The sequence below is a fragment of the Lineus longissimus genome, chromosome 11, assembly GCF_910592395.1.
Source record: "Lineus longissimus chromosome 11, tnLinLong1.2, whole genome shotgun sequence".
In the NCBI taxonomy this organism is placed as follows: Eukaryota; Metazoa; Nemertea; class Pilidiophora; order Heteronemertea; family Lineidae; genus Lineus; species Lineus longissimus.
In genome coordinates, this window is record NC_088318.1 from 8,530,474 (window position 1) to 8,550,614 (window position 20,141).

The 20,141-nt window shown below is 38.0% G+C and overlaps 2 protein-coding genes across 6 annotated transcripts in view; both read left to right on the top strand.

Annotated features, from left to right (window-relative positions):
- Positions 1-20,141, top strand: part of LOC135495767 (calcium-transporting ATPase type 2C member 1-like) — a 465,754-nt gene that overhangs the window by 108,416 nt on the left and 337,197 nt on the right. The window lies entirely within an intron of this gene.
- LOC135496017 (uncharacterized) lies at positions 13,355-15,711 on the top strand. The gene is made up of 3 exons (XM_064785121.1): positions 13,355-13,578; positions 13,957-14,164; positions 14,386-15,711. Exons 1-3 carry the CDS (start codon positions 13,355-13,357, stop codon positions 15,052-15,054), a joined length of 1,101 nt encoding a protein of 366 aa, XP_064641191.1. The 3' UTR covers positions 15,055-15,711.

Below are 20,141 nucleotides of genomic sequence, written 5' to 3' on the forward strand. Positions count from 1 at the left end.
AAAGTGCCTCCTGGGGTGCGTAGCGTCCGTCCACCAAGAACCGAAAATCACGTTTATAATCAAAATAGTCCAGAATATTCCCACTGAACTTAGGCAACGGTGCCTTTTGAGTCCTGATACGGAGGTTATTGGATGATTTGCCCATTGTTGAAACTGTACCCCTTAAGTCGTCCACTGATTTCAACTTATCTGCGTCATCTTCCTGAAGCTCGGTTTTATAATCGTTGATAGACCAGGATAGTTTATCGGATTTTTCAATGACGTCCTCAATCCACGTATTTTCCCCATCTATCTTATCTAAGTCCAGTAACAGGAGATAATGCTCATGCACTTTATTTACTTTGGCCAAAGCTTCCTTGAATTTGTGTTCCGCCTCTATCACTTCGTTCAAAGGTCTACTGTGGTCAAGAATGTTTTTCACTGAAGTCATAGTGCGGGTTAGAACTGATTTTGCCACTGACCGTGCCTTCCTAGTTGCCTCCACGTCGCCCATGATTAACAGACGTGAAACTGACGATACCAAAGAACGTTTGGGCGTGGTTTTCCCGACAGCTCCTGATCGAACTCCTCCGGAAAGAACGGGCGTGATGGCCCCTGGTCGAGCCTCCTCCAGGACGAGCGAGCGTGATTTCCCCGACGGTGATTGCTGCGGGTCAGTTCTTTGTCCTTTCGGATTTGTTTCAAATGGTGAAGACTCGGATACTCGGATGTTCAATATATAGTTTTATTTGAAACCTGAAACATATGGACTACATTTAGCACCGGACAGTAAATTAGACATGAATTACAAACAGTGACATACAAAAGTGGAAAAGAATAATTTTTGGTATTTTAAGAATATATGTAAAGAAGGAACCTACAAGACAGTAATACAACGTGGAACTAAATGAAATGCATAAAAATAAATACTTACAAATCCGAAACTACCGAAACCGAAATGTGTGTTTATCCGGGACAAAGAACCTGCCCTTACTATATGTATACTTCCAGACCAAGTGCAGTAAAAATTGTGAATGACAAAAAGGGCGTAAAAGAAGCCTAAAAGGTAAAATTAGCTCGTGACGTAAAAAGTGCCGCCAAAACCGAAGTGCGAAGTGCGCGAAATTTAAACCTGGTAAATAGAATATAAGAAAGTCCAAGATTCGCATTATCAGCGAAACACCAACTTTGGTGGAGAATTCGGTCATTTCTCCAGAGGCTGCTGGTAGTGCTATTGCTAATGCTAAGTGTGTAATCTAAAGAACCTTTTCTTGGCAATGGTATGATTTTTCTCTGAAAAATTAATACAAACTGCTACCTAGTTACTTAGTACATCATATTCTATACTGTGCATTCCTTGCTTCAATAAGGAACTGGTGATAACGATAAATGCCAACGGCGGCGCGACAATCGATCGTACCTTCTGACATCATGACATCATTTTCTGGTCTGTTGACGTCACATGAGGTCAATCGCGCGAAACCATTGCATACATTTTTGCACAAGATTTCAACAACACAAAACGTGCCCAATAACTGGCATCGCGCATATTTTCCGCAAAATTATCTTACAAAATTGATAGCTCAGTAGATTTAAAGCAGGAACATGCAACCGTCGCCGAAATCAGTCGAAAATAAGCAATCATTTCTGGGCTCAGAAATAATATGATGCATTGGAAATGGAAAGTTTTGATATGATCAATTGCAGTGCCACGTGGCGGATTACTCACGCCAGTCCCTCATTGTCCTTGTATCATATTTTTCGACATTTCTCTCCAATCACAGGCGCGGATAAATACTCCTTTCAAAATAGCGTAATCACGCACAATTCCACATCTCAAATTTCAGCCAATGACAGCAGATTTTACAAAATGTAAATGCACTGTTCATTTTCAATAGTCACTGAATAGCTAAGACACATGTAAACCTGTTTTAATTCGCCAGACAACATCTCTCAGCTTCTCCCACAAATTTCCCCCATTCAGCTACTCCAACGTTAGTACCATGTGCACGCGGAAAACAATCTGACCAACTCCACTTTTTCAAGACAAACCACACCATCCCACAACTATTGCATGATCAACCCCTAACAATGACAAGTTCTTCCTCAAACTCTCCCTTTCATATCGACAGGTGAGCACAATGGCCCTGGCCATTTCATTTAGTGTGGGTTTAAAAAAACAAATGCAACAACTCCAGTCTATTCAAACGTTTCGTATAATTGGTACTTTTTAGCTCAGCTGACAAAGTCAGCAGAGCTTTTGTAATAGCTATTCGTTTGGTGTCTGTCCATCCTCTGTGGACAAAATTGGGCATTTTGTAACCGTAAGACCTAGGCACTTCAACTTTGGGCAAATAGGAACACTGGACGAGATATGCTGCTGAAAGAAAATTCAGCGCGATTCGACTCTAATTCAGCTCACTAGGGGGCAAACAGCGTAAGTCACAAAACAATTTTTGCTCGCTTTATTCCAACAGGTGGAGGCTTGAATTAAAGTTGAAGAGGTCTGCACGATACAGAGGCTGTAATATAAAATGGATTAGTTTCGATTTTGATCACCAGTTGGCGGTAGTGAGCAAAATTGTAGTTTGACCTCGTATGACCTCGGTTTAAATTTCCCGCCCCGAACTAGCCCCGAACTGACATACATTTGCGTCCCTGCTAGAATTTGCCGCCATTATTGCCGAGTGTCAGTGTGCTGGATTTGGGCCAACGCAGTGTATAGTGTACGGTGATTTTCCAACATGGAAGCTTGGTAGTGGCAGAGGATTTGGCTGGAAATCTTGCACTGTAGGAGAGTGTGCTTGCCCGCTAACCCGTATGATGAAGAAAATGGCGGCTTTTTCATTTCGACCGGATTGAAAAGGTAAGTGAAAAATTTTATAATTTTAACGGTTTGTGAATTAAATTTTTGGTATGAAACTTCATGTGTTTATTTACAAGGACCCTTAGAATGTGTTTGCATGGCTATATAACGACGGACCCAAGCGAATTTGTTAAAAACAACCTTCGAATTGAGTCGAGTTACTGTTAGAAATATTGAAGCGACGGATTTTATGAATCGCGGTCCCGGCTGACGCTATTCAACATTTTATCTGCAACATTCCATTTTGGCAGCCAGACGACAAAGGCGTCGTCACTGTCAACTCAATACGCAATGTTTGTTCCAATCAACGCTTGCAATCAATGTTATTCATTAGTATTGATTCGCCTACGAGAGATTTTCTTGATACATGTCGCATTTACTGCAATATTCAATGAAAAGCACCTGAAATTCACGCCTTTTTTGCACTCGCGACTTTGAGGCACTCTACCAAAAAAACCGTACGGTTAATGTACAAACGGGGCTCTTGAGCCAGTGACGTAAGACCTGGTTTAATTTCTAAACCAATCAGACACTAGAAAAGTTGAGATAAATACAGTCTATTAGGGGCTCCAAATGAATTAATGTAATGCGGTGATGTGATTGGCTCAGCGCTAGATCGATGACGTCACACGAGTACCCGCAAAACTACTAGCCAATGAGGCGCAACCTGAACACGTGCACAGCAGCAAGGTTGGTTTTAAGCATGCGTGAATAATCTGATGAGGTGAACTGGGTCAAAAGAATGAAAGCTGTGTAAACCATTAGCTGAAACAGTCGTGTTCAAACACTGGTAAAGTCAAAATCATGATCAGAGAACGACATCAGTGTATTTTAGACCCGTAAACTAATTGGCGCGCATAAAAAAGCACGTGGAAATATATTCGCGCCAAACATGCTAAACATCCGCATAACCTTGCGCACATACTTTGCAAAGGCGCCGATAATGTTGCCGTTTATGGCTTGCATGTCCTTAATTTTCTCGGCGATGTAACTTGAAAAATCGATCATGGTTGCGGCATTTGCTGAAATGGGGCATACATCTACATGCATGATGGCCGCTGTCGATGATTTGTGATCGTACCCTGGTACATGTGAAAATGCTAAGATCACGTGGTCGTCTGTACTATAGTACAACACTAACAGTACATAATATACAGGCCAAATTGATTTTTGAGTTGAGCATTGGTTATATTTGGTACATTGGTTAGGCTATATCTGGTACACACGAGACTACCTTGAAGTATGTAGTATCCAAATTCAGATATTCATATCCAAATTCAGAGGGTTATTTTAAACCGTGAGATGCACAGTGCGAAATTGTAAGATGCCAACCTCGGTGAGAGTACCATCTGCCCACATGAAGTATTGCAAATATGGAACCTGAAAAGGCAAACATTCATGAGACCGAGGTCACATTCGGGAGCTCTCCTTATTTGGATGATTCCATTCTAATAATACTCTAACATGTCAAATGTGCTATGCTTCGCTCTGTACTTCGACCTGATGAATAGCTGTTTGGAGTATGGTCAGACTTTACGACCTACATGTAGTTATTTTAGGCGAAACGAGACAGTCAGTGCGTGCAATGCCCTTTGTCAGTCAATCGCTTTCTGTATGGTGGTGACCTACATGTATGCACTACTATGTGTACTGTAGAAATAGTTGATGGGATAACTTCTCAACTTGTCGTGAGTTTGAACAGTTGGGTAAATTTGTGGAGTAAAAACCAAAAGACGCAGACCCGCGAGACGTGCCGTGTGGTCAATTCCACATTTTCGCATACACAAGCAGAAGAAGTCACTCATTAATTATGTCTGCCACAGCAATTGTTTTGATTGTTTGTTATGTGATTTTCAGATTTACCTCAGGACGAAAATTACAATTTCCAAATCTGCATTCACCTATGCAATATCAATCATGTATTAAAACTTGTTGTCAATATTCTCTTTCAACCAACTCTACAGGGCAAGCTATAAACAGAGATTCATTAGAGAAGAAACGCCTTGCATGTGACAACAATAACTCCCTGTCAGTGTCATGCCTGTAGAGAATAAATGGTCTTGTTTTTTGCAGGGTTGATTATCCACCAGTCTTGACAATTTGGTCGTCAACAGCTGTAAGGCATATTCCACTTACTGTTTGCCACTGTAATTGACAAAGCGTGAGTTGTACTATTACTACACTCACTGCTCCCAAGTGTGAGGCGTGTATCACTCACATTTGGTCAACTTCAAATTTCAGCACGAGGCGTATTACACTCGTTGCTGCAAAATCCTTTAAAAATTACCAAACCACATCAACTACCAACAACATTATTATAAACTCAATTGTAAAAACAAAACTGAAATTAAATGAAACTAAACCGCAGAAAAAAAATTACTGCAAAATCTGTACTCAGGTGTGATTTGTGCAGCAGAGAAAATGGGCATTGACCTTGCACAGTATCGTTCAATTATAGGCCGGTTTGTTTCAAAAGGAAGCCGAAAAAGTGCTCAGATTCAGAAAAATGAATGTGGTTGTCATAAATGAATGTGGTATTTCAACTCACTGTGGTTAGTTTGCATCCATGTGCACAATTTGAAAGAAAGTTTTCACAAACAAGGTGGCAAATTAAATCATGGAAGTAATCCAAATTCACAGTCTGAAAAATGGTTAAGAAGAATAGTGGCTAATTATAAAACGAAGACTTCTAAGAAACTTTGTGACAAAACACTTAATCAAACAAGGTCATCAGTTGATGCTGGCGTCAAAAGTATTGATACAATTGGATTGTTTCAGTACAAACATGTATTCTTTCACTTGTCATTACTACTGTTTTCTATTCTGGCTATCAGTATGTTGTACTTGTTCGACATTCTGATATTAAGTAATGACATTGAAACAAATCCGGGTCCAAGTAATCATGTTCTAGGTTCTTTGATTAAGAAGTCAGTTCAAGGTTCCTATCACCAAGGCAATGAACGGTTCTCAGACTCTTCCATAGGTAGACAGTGTATTACTAATGCTGCATCCTCTCTTTTATATTCTCTCATAGTTTCCCCAGCACACTGGCAATCCCAAGATCTTGATGACATTTTAAATGAAGGAGATTCATGGTACAAAGAAATCAAGTTAACTAAATCAACTTTCAATTACTTAGCCATTGATGAATTGCCTGCTTACCGTTCTTGTTTCAGTGAAAATTTCCGAATACAGCCTGTTGGACCATCATATAATTATACATTTGATTTTGATGAAAATTCCCAGGTTTTCTCGTCAGAACAATTCCTCTTAAACCTCTCATCAGAATATTGTGCCATTTTGATAGTTGCATCTCAAGCCTTCGCTGTTATTCGCATGCATGACACTTATTATTTATTTGATTCACATAGTAGAGACAAATTTGGTAAGGCAATGCCTGATGGGTATTCAATTCTACTTTCATTCTCAGATTTAGAACAATTTAACACCTATTTAAAACAACATCTTGCACAATTTCAAAAGAAGATATTTGAGGCAACATTTTTCAAATTACAAATTGTCTCAAAAAGAACTTTAAAACGTCATGTTGCAAGCTCACCCACTGCAGAATCAGCAACTAACATATTAATGGCCAAATACTTCAGTGACCAGGCTAAACAAGAAAAACGAAGGCATGCTAAGAAATTGTACATGCAGTCAAAGAGAACCATTGAAACATTTCGCCACAATGAACAAGAACAACAAAAACAATATCAAAGAAAAATCAAATTAGATGAATCTACACATAACAAAATTTTACAAGCCAAAAACACACTTCACAAGAAGAAAGCCAGACAAGATGTTTCTAAACGAACGCAAATGCAACTCAATGAGAAAGTTTCAAAGCAGAAAGCACGAATTAATCAATGTACTAAGGTCATTGAAAATCAAAGAGAGATGGATAGAAAGAAAAGAAAGCGCGAGGATGATTCTTACAGAGCTAAACAAAATGAGCGCAAAAGATTCAGATACATGGAACAGAAATGTTGTCAACATACAAATCAAACCTTACCAACTTGTAATCAGGAACCATTTTATCAAACCCAGCCAACTTTTCAGAATGTACATCAAGTGCCAAATAAAATAACTTCATATCAGAAAAGCAAATATGGTGCAACATTGGAACAAAACATTGATATCTTCTTCAAATTAACTGCTAATGGTCCTATATATATCTGCGCCTGCTGTGACCAAACATGGTTCAAGCATTCCATGACATCCAAGGATTCATGGCCTAAAGATTTCAATTCTCATTTCGTTCAAAGTCTATTGACAGAAAAAACATCTGTAGATGGCAAACAGTGGCTTTGTATTACATGCACAGAATCTTTAAAATGTGGTAAAGTTCCTAAACTTGCTGTAGCCAATGGGATGAAATTCCCAGCCATTCCGCCTGAACTCATTAATCTTTTTCAACTGGAGGAGAGATTAATTTCTTTGAGAATACCATTCATGCAAATACGGCAGTTGCCAAGAGGCTCACAGTTATCAATCAAAGGATCAGTAGTCAATGTCCCAACAGATGTTGAAGGTACAGTCAATTCACTTCCAAGAACACTTGATAAAACATGCACAATTCCAATAAAATTAAAAAGAAAACTATCCTATTCACATGCTGTGGCAACACAAATGTACGCCCTGCTGTCATCATTATTGCATTGCACTATTTGATGAACAACAGTGATTTATATAAAAATGCCAATTTAACAATCAATGAAAATTGGCTTGAAAGTTACCCTGTTGAAGTTGTTGAAGATGAAACATCAATATGTGATGCTAATAATCCAGACACCTCAATTGATGTGGACACCCTTATTAAAGAATTTGAAGAAGCTGAAAAATATAACCCTGATGATCATTTTGAAGAAATCTCCGATGATCCAGCAGGCAATCTTGATACTTTACTAGATGAACCTGAAATATCAAACTCTCATGTTTATTCATTTGCACCAGGTGAAAATCAGAGGCCACTTGGTCTGTTCCAAGATAAAGATTCTGAATATCTCTGCTTCCCTTCTTTATTTATTGGGCAGAGACGCCCAGATAATGAAGATCGTAAAGTTCCGGTTCATTATAGTGACATATGTAAATGGGAGCTCAGAGCTGCAGATAGGCGAGTGGCTAAATCAGTGCCAAATCTGTTTTACAAAATGAAAAAGTTGCAAATCAAGCAAATTTCCAATAAAGTTCAAATAGCAATGCGTAGATGCAAAACGCAAGGTAAAACATATCTTGCCAGTGATTTACTGAATGCTACTGCTGTAAATGAGATTACTAGATTAGATGAAGGATACCGCATATTCAGAACTATAAGAAGCTCACCACCATACTTTGAAGCTAAGAAAAAAGACCTCTTTGCAATGATAAGACAATTGGGTTTACCCACATGGTTTATATCTCTGTCTGCTGCTGAAACTAGATGGGTTGATCTTCTTCGTACACTAGGCACTCTCTTAGATAACAAGACCTATTCTGATGATGATATACATAATTTCAACTGGGCAAAAAAATGTGACTTAATCAAAGCAGATTCTGTTACTTGTGGCAGGTTCTTTGATCATCGAATTCATACTTTTCTGCACACAGTATTATTAAGTCCTCATAATCCAATTGGCAAAGTAGCAGATTATTTTTAGCGTGTGGAAATGCAACAAAGAGGAAGTGCTCATATTCATATGCCGATGTGGGTTAACAATGCCCCACAATTAGATAAAAATACAGACGAAGATTTGGTTGCATTTATAGACCAGTACGTATCTTGCTCATTGTTAAATACTGATTCATCTTTCATTGAGCTGCAAATACACAAACACAGTATGACTTGTCGAAAGAACGGAAAAGCAATCTGTCGTTTCAATTTTCCTCTGCCACCAATGCCTGCTACAATGATTTTGCGCCCATTTGAAGTAGAACCACAGGACATTGATAACCATAAAGCAAATTACACAAAAATTATCATCAAATTAAATACATTGGAAGATGCCTCCAATATGTCTTTCAATCAATTCCTACAGGAGTTAGAATTGTCCGAAAATGACTACTGTTCTGCTCTAAGGACATCAATCAATGGGCCTAAAATCTTTCTAAAGCGAGAACCATCAGAAATTAGAGTAAATGCCTACATGAAAGAATCGGTAAATGTTTGGAAAGCCAATCATGACATACAATTTGTGCTTGATGCATTTGCCTGTGCAACATATATAGTATCTTACGTCAGCAAATCAGCTCGTGGCATGAGTAATTTATTACACAATGCTTGTAAAGAGGCTAAAAATTGCAATAGCAATTTGCGACAACAAGTGAGACAGATTGGAAACAAATTTCTCAATGCTTGTGAAATATCTGCTCAAGAAGCTGCCTATCTAGTCCTACAGTCTCCTTTAACAAAAGCAACACGCGATGTCATATTCTTACCAACAGCTCCTCTTGATGATCGTACCTTTCTCATAAAGAGTACTGCCGAATTAGAAAAACTTCCTCCTAACTCAACAGACATTAAAGTTGGTAACATAATAACAAGATATAGTAAACGACCTAAACAGTTAGAAACTTGGTGTCTGGCCGACTATGCCTCAAAACTTAACATCTCGTATCCCAAGGAAAGTACCGTTGACCCTTTTCAAGATAATTTAGATGATGAAGATGAACACATACTTCATGAAACGCAGACTCACACTGTACCAACTAATGACAGTGTAAACTTCACTACAAATAATGGCGTTACCTATAAATCAAAATTGAACCGAAGAGTATTAAGATATGTTAGATACAATAAAAACACGGATCCTGAAAACTGTTATAGAGAAAGACTCCTTCTGTTTTGGCCCTGGAGAGATGAAGCTAAGGATTTACTTGGTGGTCATGAGACATTTTTCGCTCATTATCATGCAGAGCAATCAAGTGTTGATGCTAAACGACTTGTATATGAACATATGGCAGACATAATAGATGAAGCTGCTAAGAGAGCTAACACAGAATCTCTGTCGAATGGTGACATTGCTCCAAGTAATATGCAAATGGAAGCTGAAGATGCCACTCAAACCATTCATGATTCGGAAGACTTGGCTTTCTTCAATCCAGCCAACAGTCAAGAAATGAGAACTTATGACATAGGAGTTGATATTGGCCTGCATCCGCAAAAAGAATCACACCATTTTGATAAATTACCTGATAGATTACCTGATGGAGAATATAACCACCTTGTTAGAAAATTAAACGAAAAACAACGAACCATATTCAAACATGTACTGAAACACATTAAGACATCATCAGAACGTTTACACTTATTTGTCACAGGAGGAGCTGGTGTCGGCAAAAGTGTTACTATTACAGCAATTCACCAAGGTTTACTCCGTTGTTTATCAACACATGCTGGCGACAATCCTGAAGACTGCCGCATACTTCTAACTGCTCCAACTGGAACAGCTGCATTCAACATAAAGGGTACAACACTTCACACTGCTTTCCACATTTTACCAAATCAAGGCTTGAAGTATACTAAACTGCCATAAAATTTGACTGAAAAATATATAAACTACTATAAAAATTTATCTGTTCTCATTATTGATGAAATAAGTATGGTTGGGCGCAAAATGTTCCAATTCCTTTCTCTAAGACTACAAGAACTAAAGGGAAACAAAGAACCATTTGGTGGAATTCATGTCATTACATTTGGTGATTTGTACCAACTCCAACCAGTTATGGATACATGGGTTTTCTCACAATCAATCAAAGAGGGATCAGTTGATTGTAACAATTTAGCAACTAATCTATGGACAGGCCAAACAGTAAATTTTGCTGATAATAAAGGCCAACTAGTTCAATTAGGCCACCAAAAGGAAGACTTCCAATTTCAAATATTTGAACTCACTGAAATCATGCGCCAAAAGGATGACCTTAGTTTTGCATTGCTGCTAAATCGTTTAAGAGAAGGCAACCAAACTGATGATGACATTTAAGTCCTCAAAACAAGGCTAACGTCTGCAAATGAGCCTACATACCCACAGAATGCGCTACACTTATATTGCACCAAAGCCAATTTTGCAGAACACAACCAACTTATATTTGCCAAAACAAAAGCAGAAAAAACGGTCATACTTGCCGTGTATACAGTACTAGCTGATTTCAGTGATGATGTCAAAACAGCTATTATAGACAAAATACCAGACGATCCTTCTGTAACAGCCGGTCTTGTAAATCAACTTTCTGTTGCAATTAATTTGCCTTACATGATTACATGCAATATCAATATTGCTGATGGCTTAACCAATGGCACCACATGTGAGATGAAGAAAATACAGTACATGAACAATTTCAACAAGCCAGCAATTTTATGGGTACTGTTCAATGCTGACGAAATAGGAAAAACTACAAGAGTCACCTACAAATCTTTTTTTTCTCATGATATCCCAAAGGAATGGACTCCCATTTTTGCAGTGAAGCGAACATTTTATCGAGGCAAAAATTATACGCCAATCACTAGAATGCAATTCTCACTAACCATTGGTGCTGCTAAAACAGTCTGGAAGTCACAGGGTAACTCACTCGAGAAAGTTGTCATTGACATGACATCCCGCAGAAAAATAAAACATATCCACTATGTCGCATTAAGCAGAGTAACAAACATCAATGGCTTATTTATCTTAAACTTGCAAGAAGATAAAATTGCCACTGATCCTTTGGTAGCTGAAGAAATGGCCAGACTGCGCAACAATTGTCAGGTTATGCCAAATTACATAGTACCCTCTCTATTAGGAAAAAGCCATCTAAAATTGCTCTTCCACAACACAAGGTCATTAAATCTTCACTTAAATGATGTTACAGCTGATCACCACTTAATCGCTGGAGATATCATTCTCCTAGCAGAATCTCGTCTAACTTCTACTGACCTTGATGAACATTTCAAAATTCCCAATTTCCGCCTCTTCAGAAATGATCGAACATCTTCAGGTGGAAAAAGGCCACCTCATGGGTGAGCAATATATTTGTCAGATAAACTTGTCCATTACTCTACAATTCAGCATGTCTCAACTGATCAATTTGAAGCCTCGTTAATTGTATTGACACAACCAACATTCCTTCAACTTGTTTGCCTCTATAAAGCGCCTTCATGTTCGTTTTCAACACTAACCTCTAAACTAAGAACAGTAGCTACAGAAATAGATGTAAAGCAACCTACACTCGTTGTGGGCGATTTCAATTTCAATGTTTGGAACGGCAACAATCAAAATAACTTGCTAACAATCTGTAACATTCTAGGCAGCCAACAAATGATAAATGAAGTTACAACTGATCACAACTCACTAATAGATATGGCATTCTCAAATATACCTAATTTGAAAACGTCTACAATTGAAGCATCTTGGTCTGATCATAAACTTTTGTTCATTGCTTATCCCTTACAAAATACTACCAAATAATATTATAACTTGCATAATGGTACAATACTAATCATTACTACATAAATCTTTTCTGCGCAATGGATGGAGGAGGGGGAGAACAATTATTGCAGATGGACCCAAGAATGTAGAGATGACCTCTCATTCAAGGTTGGTGTTCCATCCATTACAAATTTGGTTAGCCTTGAGCAATAACCACATTTGTATGAATTGCTCTTATAAACAAATAATGTTTTCTGCCAAAATAATTTCACCTTGCATGCTGAATGCCCTAGTATCAGGTGGTCAACTGTGCAATTCTCAACCTAATGTGACCTAGTGCAAACTATAATGCAGACCACAACAACTTAATACTCATGTTTTGCCAAACAGTACCACTTCAACATATATTGAACATGTCAATTTCATGAAAGCCGATTAAAGAGGGGCCACCACACCTTCCATGCGCTGATGTGTAATGTAAAATGCAATGACACCCAACGTACACTCCTAACAGTCCAGTACAAAAACACCCCCGCTGGCAGCTCAACATGAAAAACTACTGGAGCTGCAACATAGAAGGGAGGCGAACTTCCTGTGAAATAACATAGTTTCTTTCTCAATACCCAATAATCATCACATGTATTTTGTTTCTGTATTTTCTGTAAGTTCAATTGACTCCTACATTTCATTTGGCTACTCATGTCTACATTGCCATTGTTACAAAGCGTTTGTTTATGAATATTGTGAACATCGCTGCCCTTATCTGCTAATGGATATATGGATAATATTGGTCATCCACACAATGATCATCCTTCCACGTAACAAGATGAAATACGATAACTGGATACAAAATCGTTTCCTGAAAGAATCAACAAAACTCTACGCTTATCGACTTACTCAGCAACTACAACTGTGCATATCATATAGATCAAGCATCAACTTATAACAAGTAATTATATCCCAAATTCCAATCAATAACAGTTTCTTAAATGTCTTTCCTTTCAGGTATTGTGCCTTGTCTTTGTGCAAAATGAGTTCAGATATTTGTCCTACCCATCAGTGTTAGCTTAAACCTCACACAGACAACATTTACATCTACTTATCAATCTATTTCAAATTGCAGGTCACAATGGCAACTCCATCTTCAACTACGAAAAATCAACCACAAAAACGAAAAACTGATGAACAAGAATCAACTACAGGCTTCATTGTAGACCTAAGTCCTATCAAAAGGTCAAGAAAAAACAACGACTACTTTCGGGCTGTTTGCCAAACTGGGGCAAACAAGTACACTGACATCGTATCATTTCGTCCAAGCAGCTATGCTTATTTCAAAGACGCTCAAGCAAAAAAGTAAGTGTATTGAGTATGCAAGTTCTACCATTTTACTCATATCATACCATACCAATAAACATGTTAATAACTTTCTTCTAGCTGACTTGGGTATGTTAGATATCGCTCACCAACTCATACCATCAGACACTTAAATAAATCTACAAACCCCAGGCTTTCATAGACAGCAACGCCTACATTAGTAACAATCTACCAGCAAATCAAATCGTACATATCAATGTCAATAATCATGTTATGTGCCTGACTTCCTGGCAAATGTTGCAAATAATGTCAAAGTCATTCCTTCCTCATGTCCCTAAGTTGACTGCCAAATTCATCAACATATTGAGTTGTCACAAAATAAAACATTACAGTATACATGCATTGATATCATTTCAGGTCACCAATGAAATTTGAAAATACGGCAATAATTCCAAACCTAGCAAATTCGTCTGTCAATGATATCAAATTTCACCAACACTCCTCCCTGAAACCACTTAAGAAGCAACTGACATTTAAATACAACAAGCCTCAATCTACTCTCAGTGCTCCTGACATTGAAACCCTCCACTTAAAAGAGGTCGAAGAAAAGGCACCACATCAAAAGGTAAGAATATCAAAGTATCAAATTAGTACCAATCAAAACAAAGCAGCTAATATGAGTGACCATATTTTGTTCATGCAGTAAAATACAAAGCCAGAATCCTACCACATCTGCAAAACATTCCGCAATGCCCATCCAAAATCAACCTGCAACCAAATTCGAGCAAACCTTTTCCAGCATCCTAGCTTGTTTTTAGTACTTATCAATCCTCACTTTCATTGCAGGTCAGCATCACTGCAAAACTGGTTAAATTCCTGTCAGACACAACCCAGAAAGAGGTGTACAACAACGCCGTAAGCTGCAGAGAAGCGCTGCTAGCAGATGAAACTGGCTTCATGAAGGTTGTCTTGTGGGGCAATATAATCGAGACTGTGACTGTCGACAATGTTTACAAGTTTAGTGAACTTGGCGTGCGGACAACAAACCGAACCCAAACCAGACATTTAACAACGACTCCGAATACCATTGTTACACGACTTGATATCGATCTTATCATTGAGGATACAGAACCCCAGGAAGAAATTGAAAAAATAACGGATGCCACAATAAATCAGCTCAACATTAACCTTCGCAAAGCATGGCAAAATTGTAAAGCTACAGTTCCCCCTGCCATTGATCTCTCTGCATTCTCTTTCAAATGTGCAAACTGCAATATGAGGCAACGAGTGTCATCAGTTTTAACTCTAGTTCGTGCAAATATCGATGTCACCAAAGATGGAAAACTCTACAAACTGACAGCTTTTGATGACACTGTAATTTCACATCTTGAGAACCATGGTTTTGTAATGCAAGCAGATACATCTGCAGATGATATTGAAACGTACCTGCTCAGTCTGGACACGTTCAGTGAACTGACCTTCAGTAGCGAAAATGTCATTCTAACCATCTTGTAGACTATCATGACTAGAATGTGATTTTCTTACAAACCAATGCACTGTCGACAAGCATGTGTCAAACTTCTTTTCTTCATATGTTACACAGTCAAACAATTACACGCACTCTTAATCTAGTGTCTTATGAAAAGCTCGACCCCATTCAACACTCAGTCATACAACTAATGCTTACATGTTTGAACCCAGTTGCATACAAAAGGAAAATTGCCACTGCTTGTCCACAGTGAACATTTCTTGATACATTTCAACTTCCAGCAATTTTCTTCAGTCACTTTTTTACTGAATTAATTTCGTAATGGCGAGATACCTATAGCATTTTTACAGGTCTAAGATACTTGTGATATCTCCCCATTAGGTTACAGTCCCCCCTGCCATTGATCTCTCTGCATTCTCTTTCAAATGTGCGAACTGTGATCTGAGGCAACGAGTGTCATCAGTTTTAACTCTAGTTCATGCAAATATCGATGTCACCAAAGATGGAAAACTCTACAAACTGACAGCTTTTGATGACACTGTAATTTCACATCTTCAGAACCATGGTTTTGTAATGCAAGCAGATACATCTGCAGATGATATTGAAGCAGATACATCTGCAGATGATATTGAAGCAGATACATCTGCACATGATATTGAAACGTACCTGCTCAGTCTTGACACATTCAGTGAACTGAACTTTTCAGTCACTTTCTTACTGAATTAATTTCGTAATGGCGAGATACCTATAGTATTTTTACAGGCCTAAGATACTTGTGATATCTCCCCATTATTTTGGCCATCATTAGCCAGGTAAACTCATCTTCTGTAAGTAAGTTATTTCATGTCAGGTTCTCCATACCCTGTCAAAACACTTGGCTTCTAAAGTGTATTTTGTGACAGTGTCAAATTGGTATTATATAATCCATTGGAATGAAAACAACCTCATCCATCATAGGGTCAACGGCAGTAAGTTCTTTCATTTACTGCTCTCCACAATAATAATCTGTCAAACCAGTTTGTTAGCTTGGAAGTATATTTTGGACATTGTATAATTCGTATTGTATAACTCATTGGGGATAAAGCAGCTTTGGGATGGTCAGTTTCATACAGCATCTATTGAATTCTCGTGCTACTAGCATTACACTGTTCTTTCCTTTAATGAACACATGATCAGTTCGCCACTACTGGGTGCATTACCTGCAAAACTAGTTGAATTCCTGTCAGACACGACCCAGAAAGAGGTGTACAACAACGCCGTAAGCTGCAGGGAAGCGCTGCTAGCAAATGAAACTGACTTCATGAAGGTTGTCTTGTGGAGCAATATAATCGAGACTGTGACTGTCGACAATGTTTACAAGTTTAGTGAACTTGGCGTGCAAACAACAAACCGAACCCAAACCAGACATTTAACAACGACTCCGAATACCATTGTTACACAACTTGATATCGACCTTATCATTGAGGATACAGAACCCCAGGAAGAAATTGAAAAAAAACCAGATGCCACAATAAATCAACTCAGCATTAACCTACGCAAACCATGCCAAAATTGTAAGGTTACAGTCCCCCCTGCCATTGATCTCTCTGCATTCTCTTTCAAATGTGCAAACTGTGATCTGAGGCAACGAGTGTCATCAGTTTTAACTCTAGTTCATGCAAATATCGATGTCACCAACGATGGAAAACTCTACAAACTGACAGCTTTTGATGACACTGTAATTTCACATCTTCAGAACCATGGTTTTGCAATGGAAGCAGATACATCTGCAGATGATATTGAAGCAGATACATCTGCACATGATATTGAAACGTACCTGCTCAGTCTTGACACATTCAGTGAACTGACCTTCAGTAGCGAAAATGTCCCTCTAACCATCTTGTAGACTATCATGACTAGAATGTGATTTTCTTACAAACCAAAGCATTGTGGACAAGCATGTGTCAAACTTTTTTTTTCATATGTGACACAGTCAACCAATTACACACACTCTTAATCTAGTGCCTTATGGAAAGCTCTACCCCATTCAACACTCAGTCATACAACTAATGCTTTCATGTTTGAACCCAGTCGCATACAAAAGGAAAATTGCCACTGCTTGTCCACAGTCAACATTTCTTGATACATTTCAACTTCCAGCAATTTTGTTCAGTCACTTACTGAATTAATTTCGTAATGGTGAGATACCTATAGTATTTTTACAAATTTCGTAATGGCGAGATACCTATAGCATTTTTACAGGCCTAAGATACTTGTGATATCTCCCCATTATTTTAACCATCATTAGCCAAGTAAACTCATCTTCTGTAAGTAAGCTATTTCATGTCAGGTTCTCCATACCCTGTCAAAACACTTGGCTTCTAAAGTGTATTTTGTGACAGTGTCAAATTGGTAATATATAATCCATTGGAATGAAAAAAACCTCATCCATCATAGGGTTGGAGTTCATTATCAGGTACATATAAATATATAACATATTGTTCTATAACTTCACAGTGAAGTTACAGATGAAGTAAATTTGGCATAATAATTAGAGCTCAGTAATAACTGAAACCATGTCTCACTATATTCATTTAATGCTCTTAGTAGAGTGTCATACCAGTTGGTTTGGGTAGATAGTAACAAACCAGTTGGTTTGGGTAGAAGTAGTAGAATAGTGACAAACCAGTTAATTTGGGTCAAATAGTGACAAACCAGTTGCTTTGGGTAGAATAGTGGCAAACCCGTTCGTTTGGTTAAGATGGTGACAAAAACCAGTTGTTTCGGTAGAAAAGAAACAAGCAGCTGGTTTGGGTCTAACATTTTTAGCTCGCCTCTTCTGAAGTAACCTGGAATGCATTACAAACAAATTATGTTTAAATATAACTTGCATCACATTACCTGAGGTGAGCACATGGTCCCAAAACCATTCATTTATTAATATGTCATAAGTTAGACACAAGTAGATATATTTTGTATCATTGCATTATAATGTTAACTGCCAATATTTGCCCTGAATTGTGTTCAAATATTCAACTTACTTGTTACTATGATTATAATATATTCCTGTATCATGATTTTGCTATCACTTCCCATAGCACTTAGGTAAAGAATAATACTGGAAACATATTCCAAAATTATTAATTTGGTGCTCCCAGTGAATGTCGTACCAGCCATGCCAGTTGGTTTATGAAGCATGTCTTGTGACAATAAGTGACTTCAAAATTGGTGTAAGTGTTAACTTTAGAAAAGTGTTAAAGTTCATTTCAGCAGCCATGAAAATCTTTACCAAAACTTAACACTATCACCAACTTTGAAATCACCTGTAATATGTCATAAATTATAGAAAAGTATAAAAATCTCAGGATACAATGCCAATATCTTGCTGCTGACTTGATAATCAAATTGTTGCCATAATTTATATACAAGAATCCTATTTTCTCATCATCTTGTAATTTGCTACTGCTGCCCTTTAACTACTAGTATGTTTTCATGTTCACCCTGTCAAATCAATTACAACCTGTGCAAACATCTTCAACTTCGCCAACAAATGGCAAGAAACCTCTCTGAGCAATTCTAGTCTCTCTGAGCAATTCTAGTCTCAAACTGTCAACAATGTCCAGTTGTTAATCATGCCTCAATGATGCAAGAATGCTTGACAGGTTGCAGTTGATTCCACAGCATTATGTTGAATGTTGCCAACCTTACAATAACAATCGCATTTAATTTCAGCAACAATGCTCAATTTAAATTGTAACTTCTTCACAATGTATATAGCCTATGACAACTTCAAGACACTCAAAATTTACTGTTTCAAAGAAATCTCAGGTTGTACTGCCAAAATCTTGCTGCTGACTTGTGCTCAAATATTCAAAGTTACTTGTTGCATCATTATATATATTATATTTTTTATATTCTTTATATTTTTGTATTTCTTCACCTCCATATTCCTCCCTGTAAACTTCTATGAGGTTCTTCACCTGATATCACAAGATGACATTTTAACAGCCAGACAAGCCACCTGCCAATACATTTTCCTTTACAATTACGCCCAACATGGCCGTGCAGATCAATAAATCATCATGTGACATCGGTGAAAAACCTCCATATAGTTGTCTTATATGTTGATAGCCTTACAGCTCAAATGCACTATTTCTTAGTCAGATAACTTCTGCTAGTGTTAGTAAGTTCACCCTTAAAACATAGTGTCACCTTATATCATTCGTTAATAAAGTTCATATCCTTATCTCACTCTTCATCTTCAATTCCCAGCGTGACAAACAATTCAAATTGACTTCAAGCTGACAGGAGCTATGACTACTGCAACTACAACCCCACCGATTATTAAAAGGGGCAGCTCTAGACAGGCAAAACCATTTGCCAAACAGAACATCCTAGTAGTGTACATAATTCAATGCATTAGTACTACATGTACAAGTCGCCCCCTATTGGGCAGCACCCATTCACCTGTTCCCTGGAAACATGTTACCTGCTTTTAAAAGCACTCAAAAACCACATTAGTCACCCTGGACATCAAAATCCCCAACCACAACCTACATCTCCAATGTACAAATAATTGCTTCATTCAAGTGCTAATATCTCATTACTCAGCTGAGCGCTAGGCCCTTGGGCCTCTTGTTCAATGAATGACTACAAATTTGGTCAACCAGGTTAAATACTATTGCGAACAGAGAATGTAGTTTACGCTACGTCTTAACAAAAGTCAGCCACGATATCCCAACGTGTTCAGGTTTGTTGTTGTTTATCTGCGATATTCATTGGTTGAGGTTTGTGGGGGCATGGCTTCCTAGAAATTTAGTGCATAGAGTCGGCCGATAGTTGGCTCTAGATGTGCGTTCCAGAAAGCAAAATCGCGGTTCAAGTGAATGATGCAGCGAGTTACAAAGAGATAATTTTAAGAATTACATAAAAATATGAGCTGAAAGTAACTCCACGCCATTTGAAAAGGTGGGTAACGAAGTCAGGCATCTGAAAAATATTCATTCGATGACTGATACCAGTTGGTCCATGACATTTAGACCAAGGGGACGAGCGGTTCGCATAGTATAAATCCAGTATGATTCTTTAGCTAGCAGACGATTTTCTAGTGCACAAGTTCTCTCATTATTAGTTT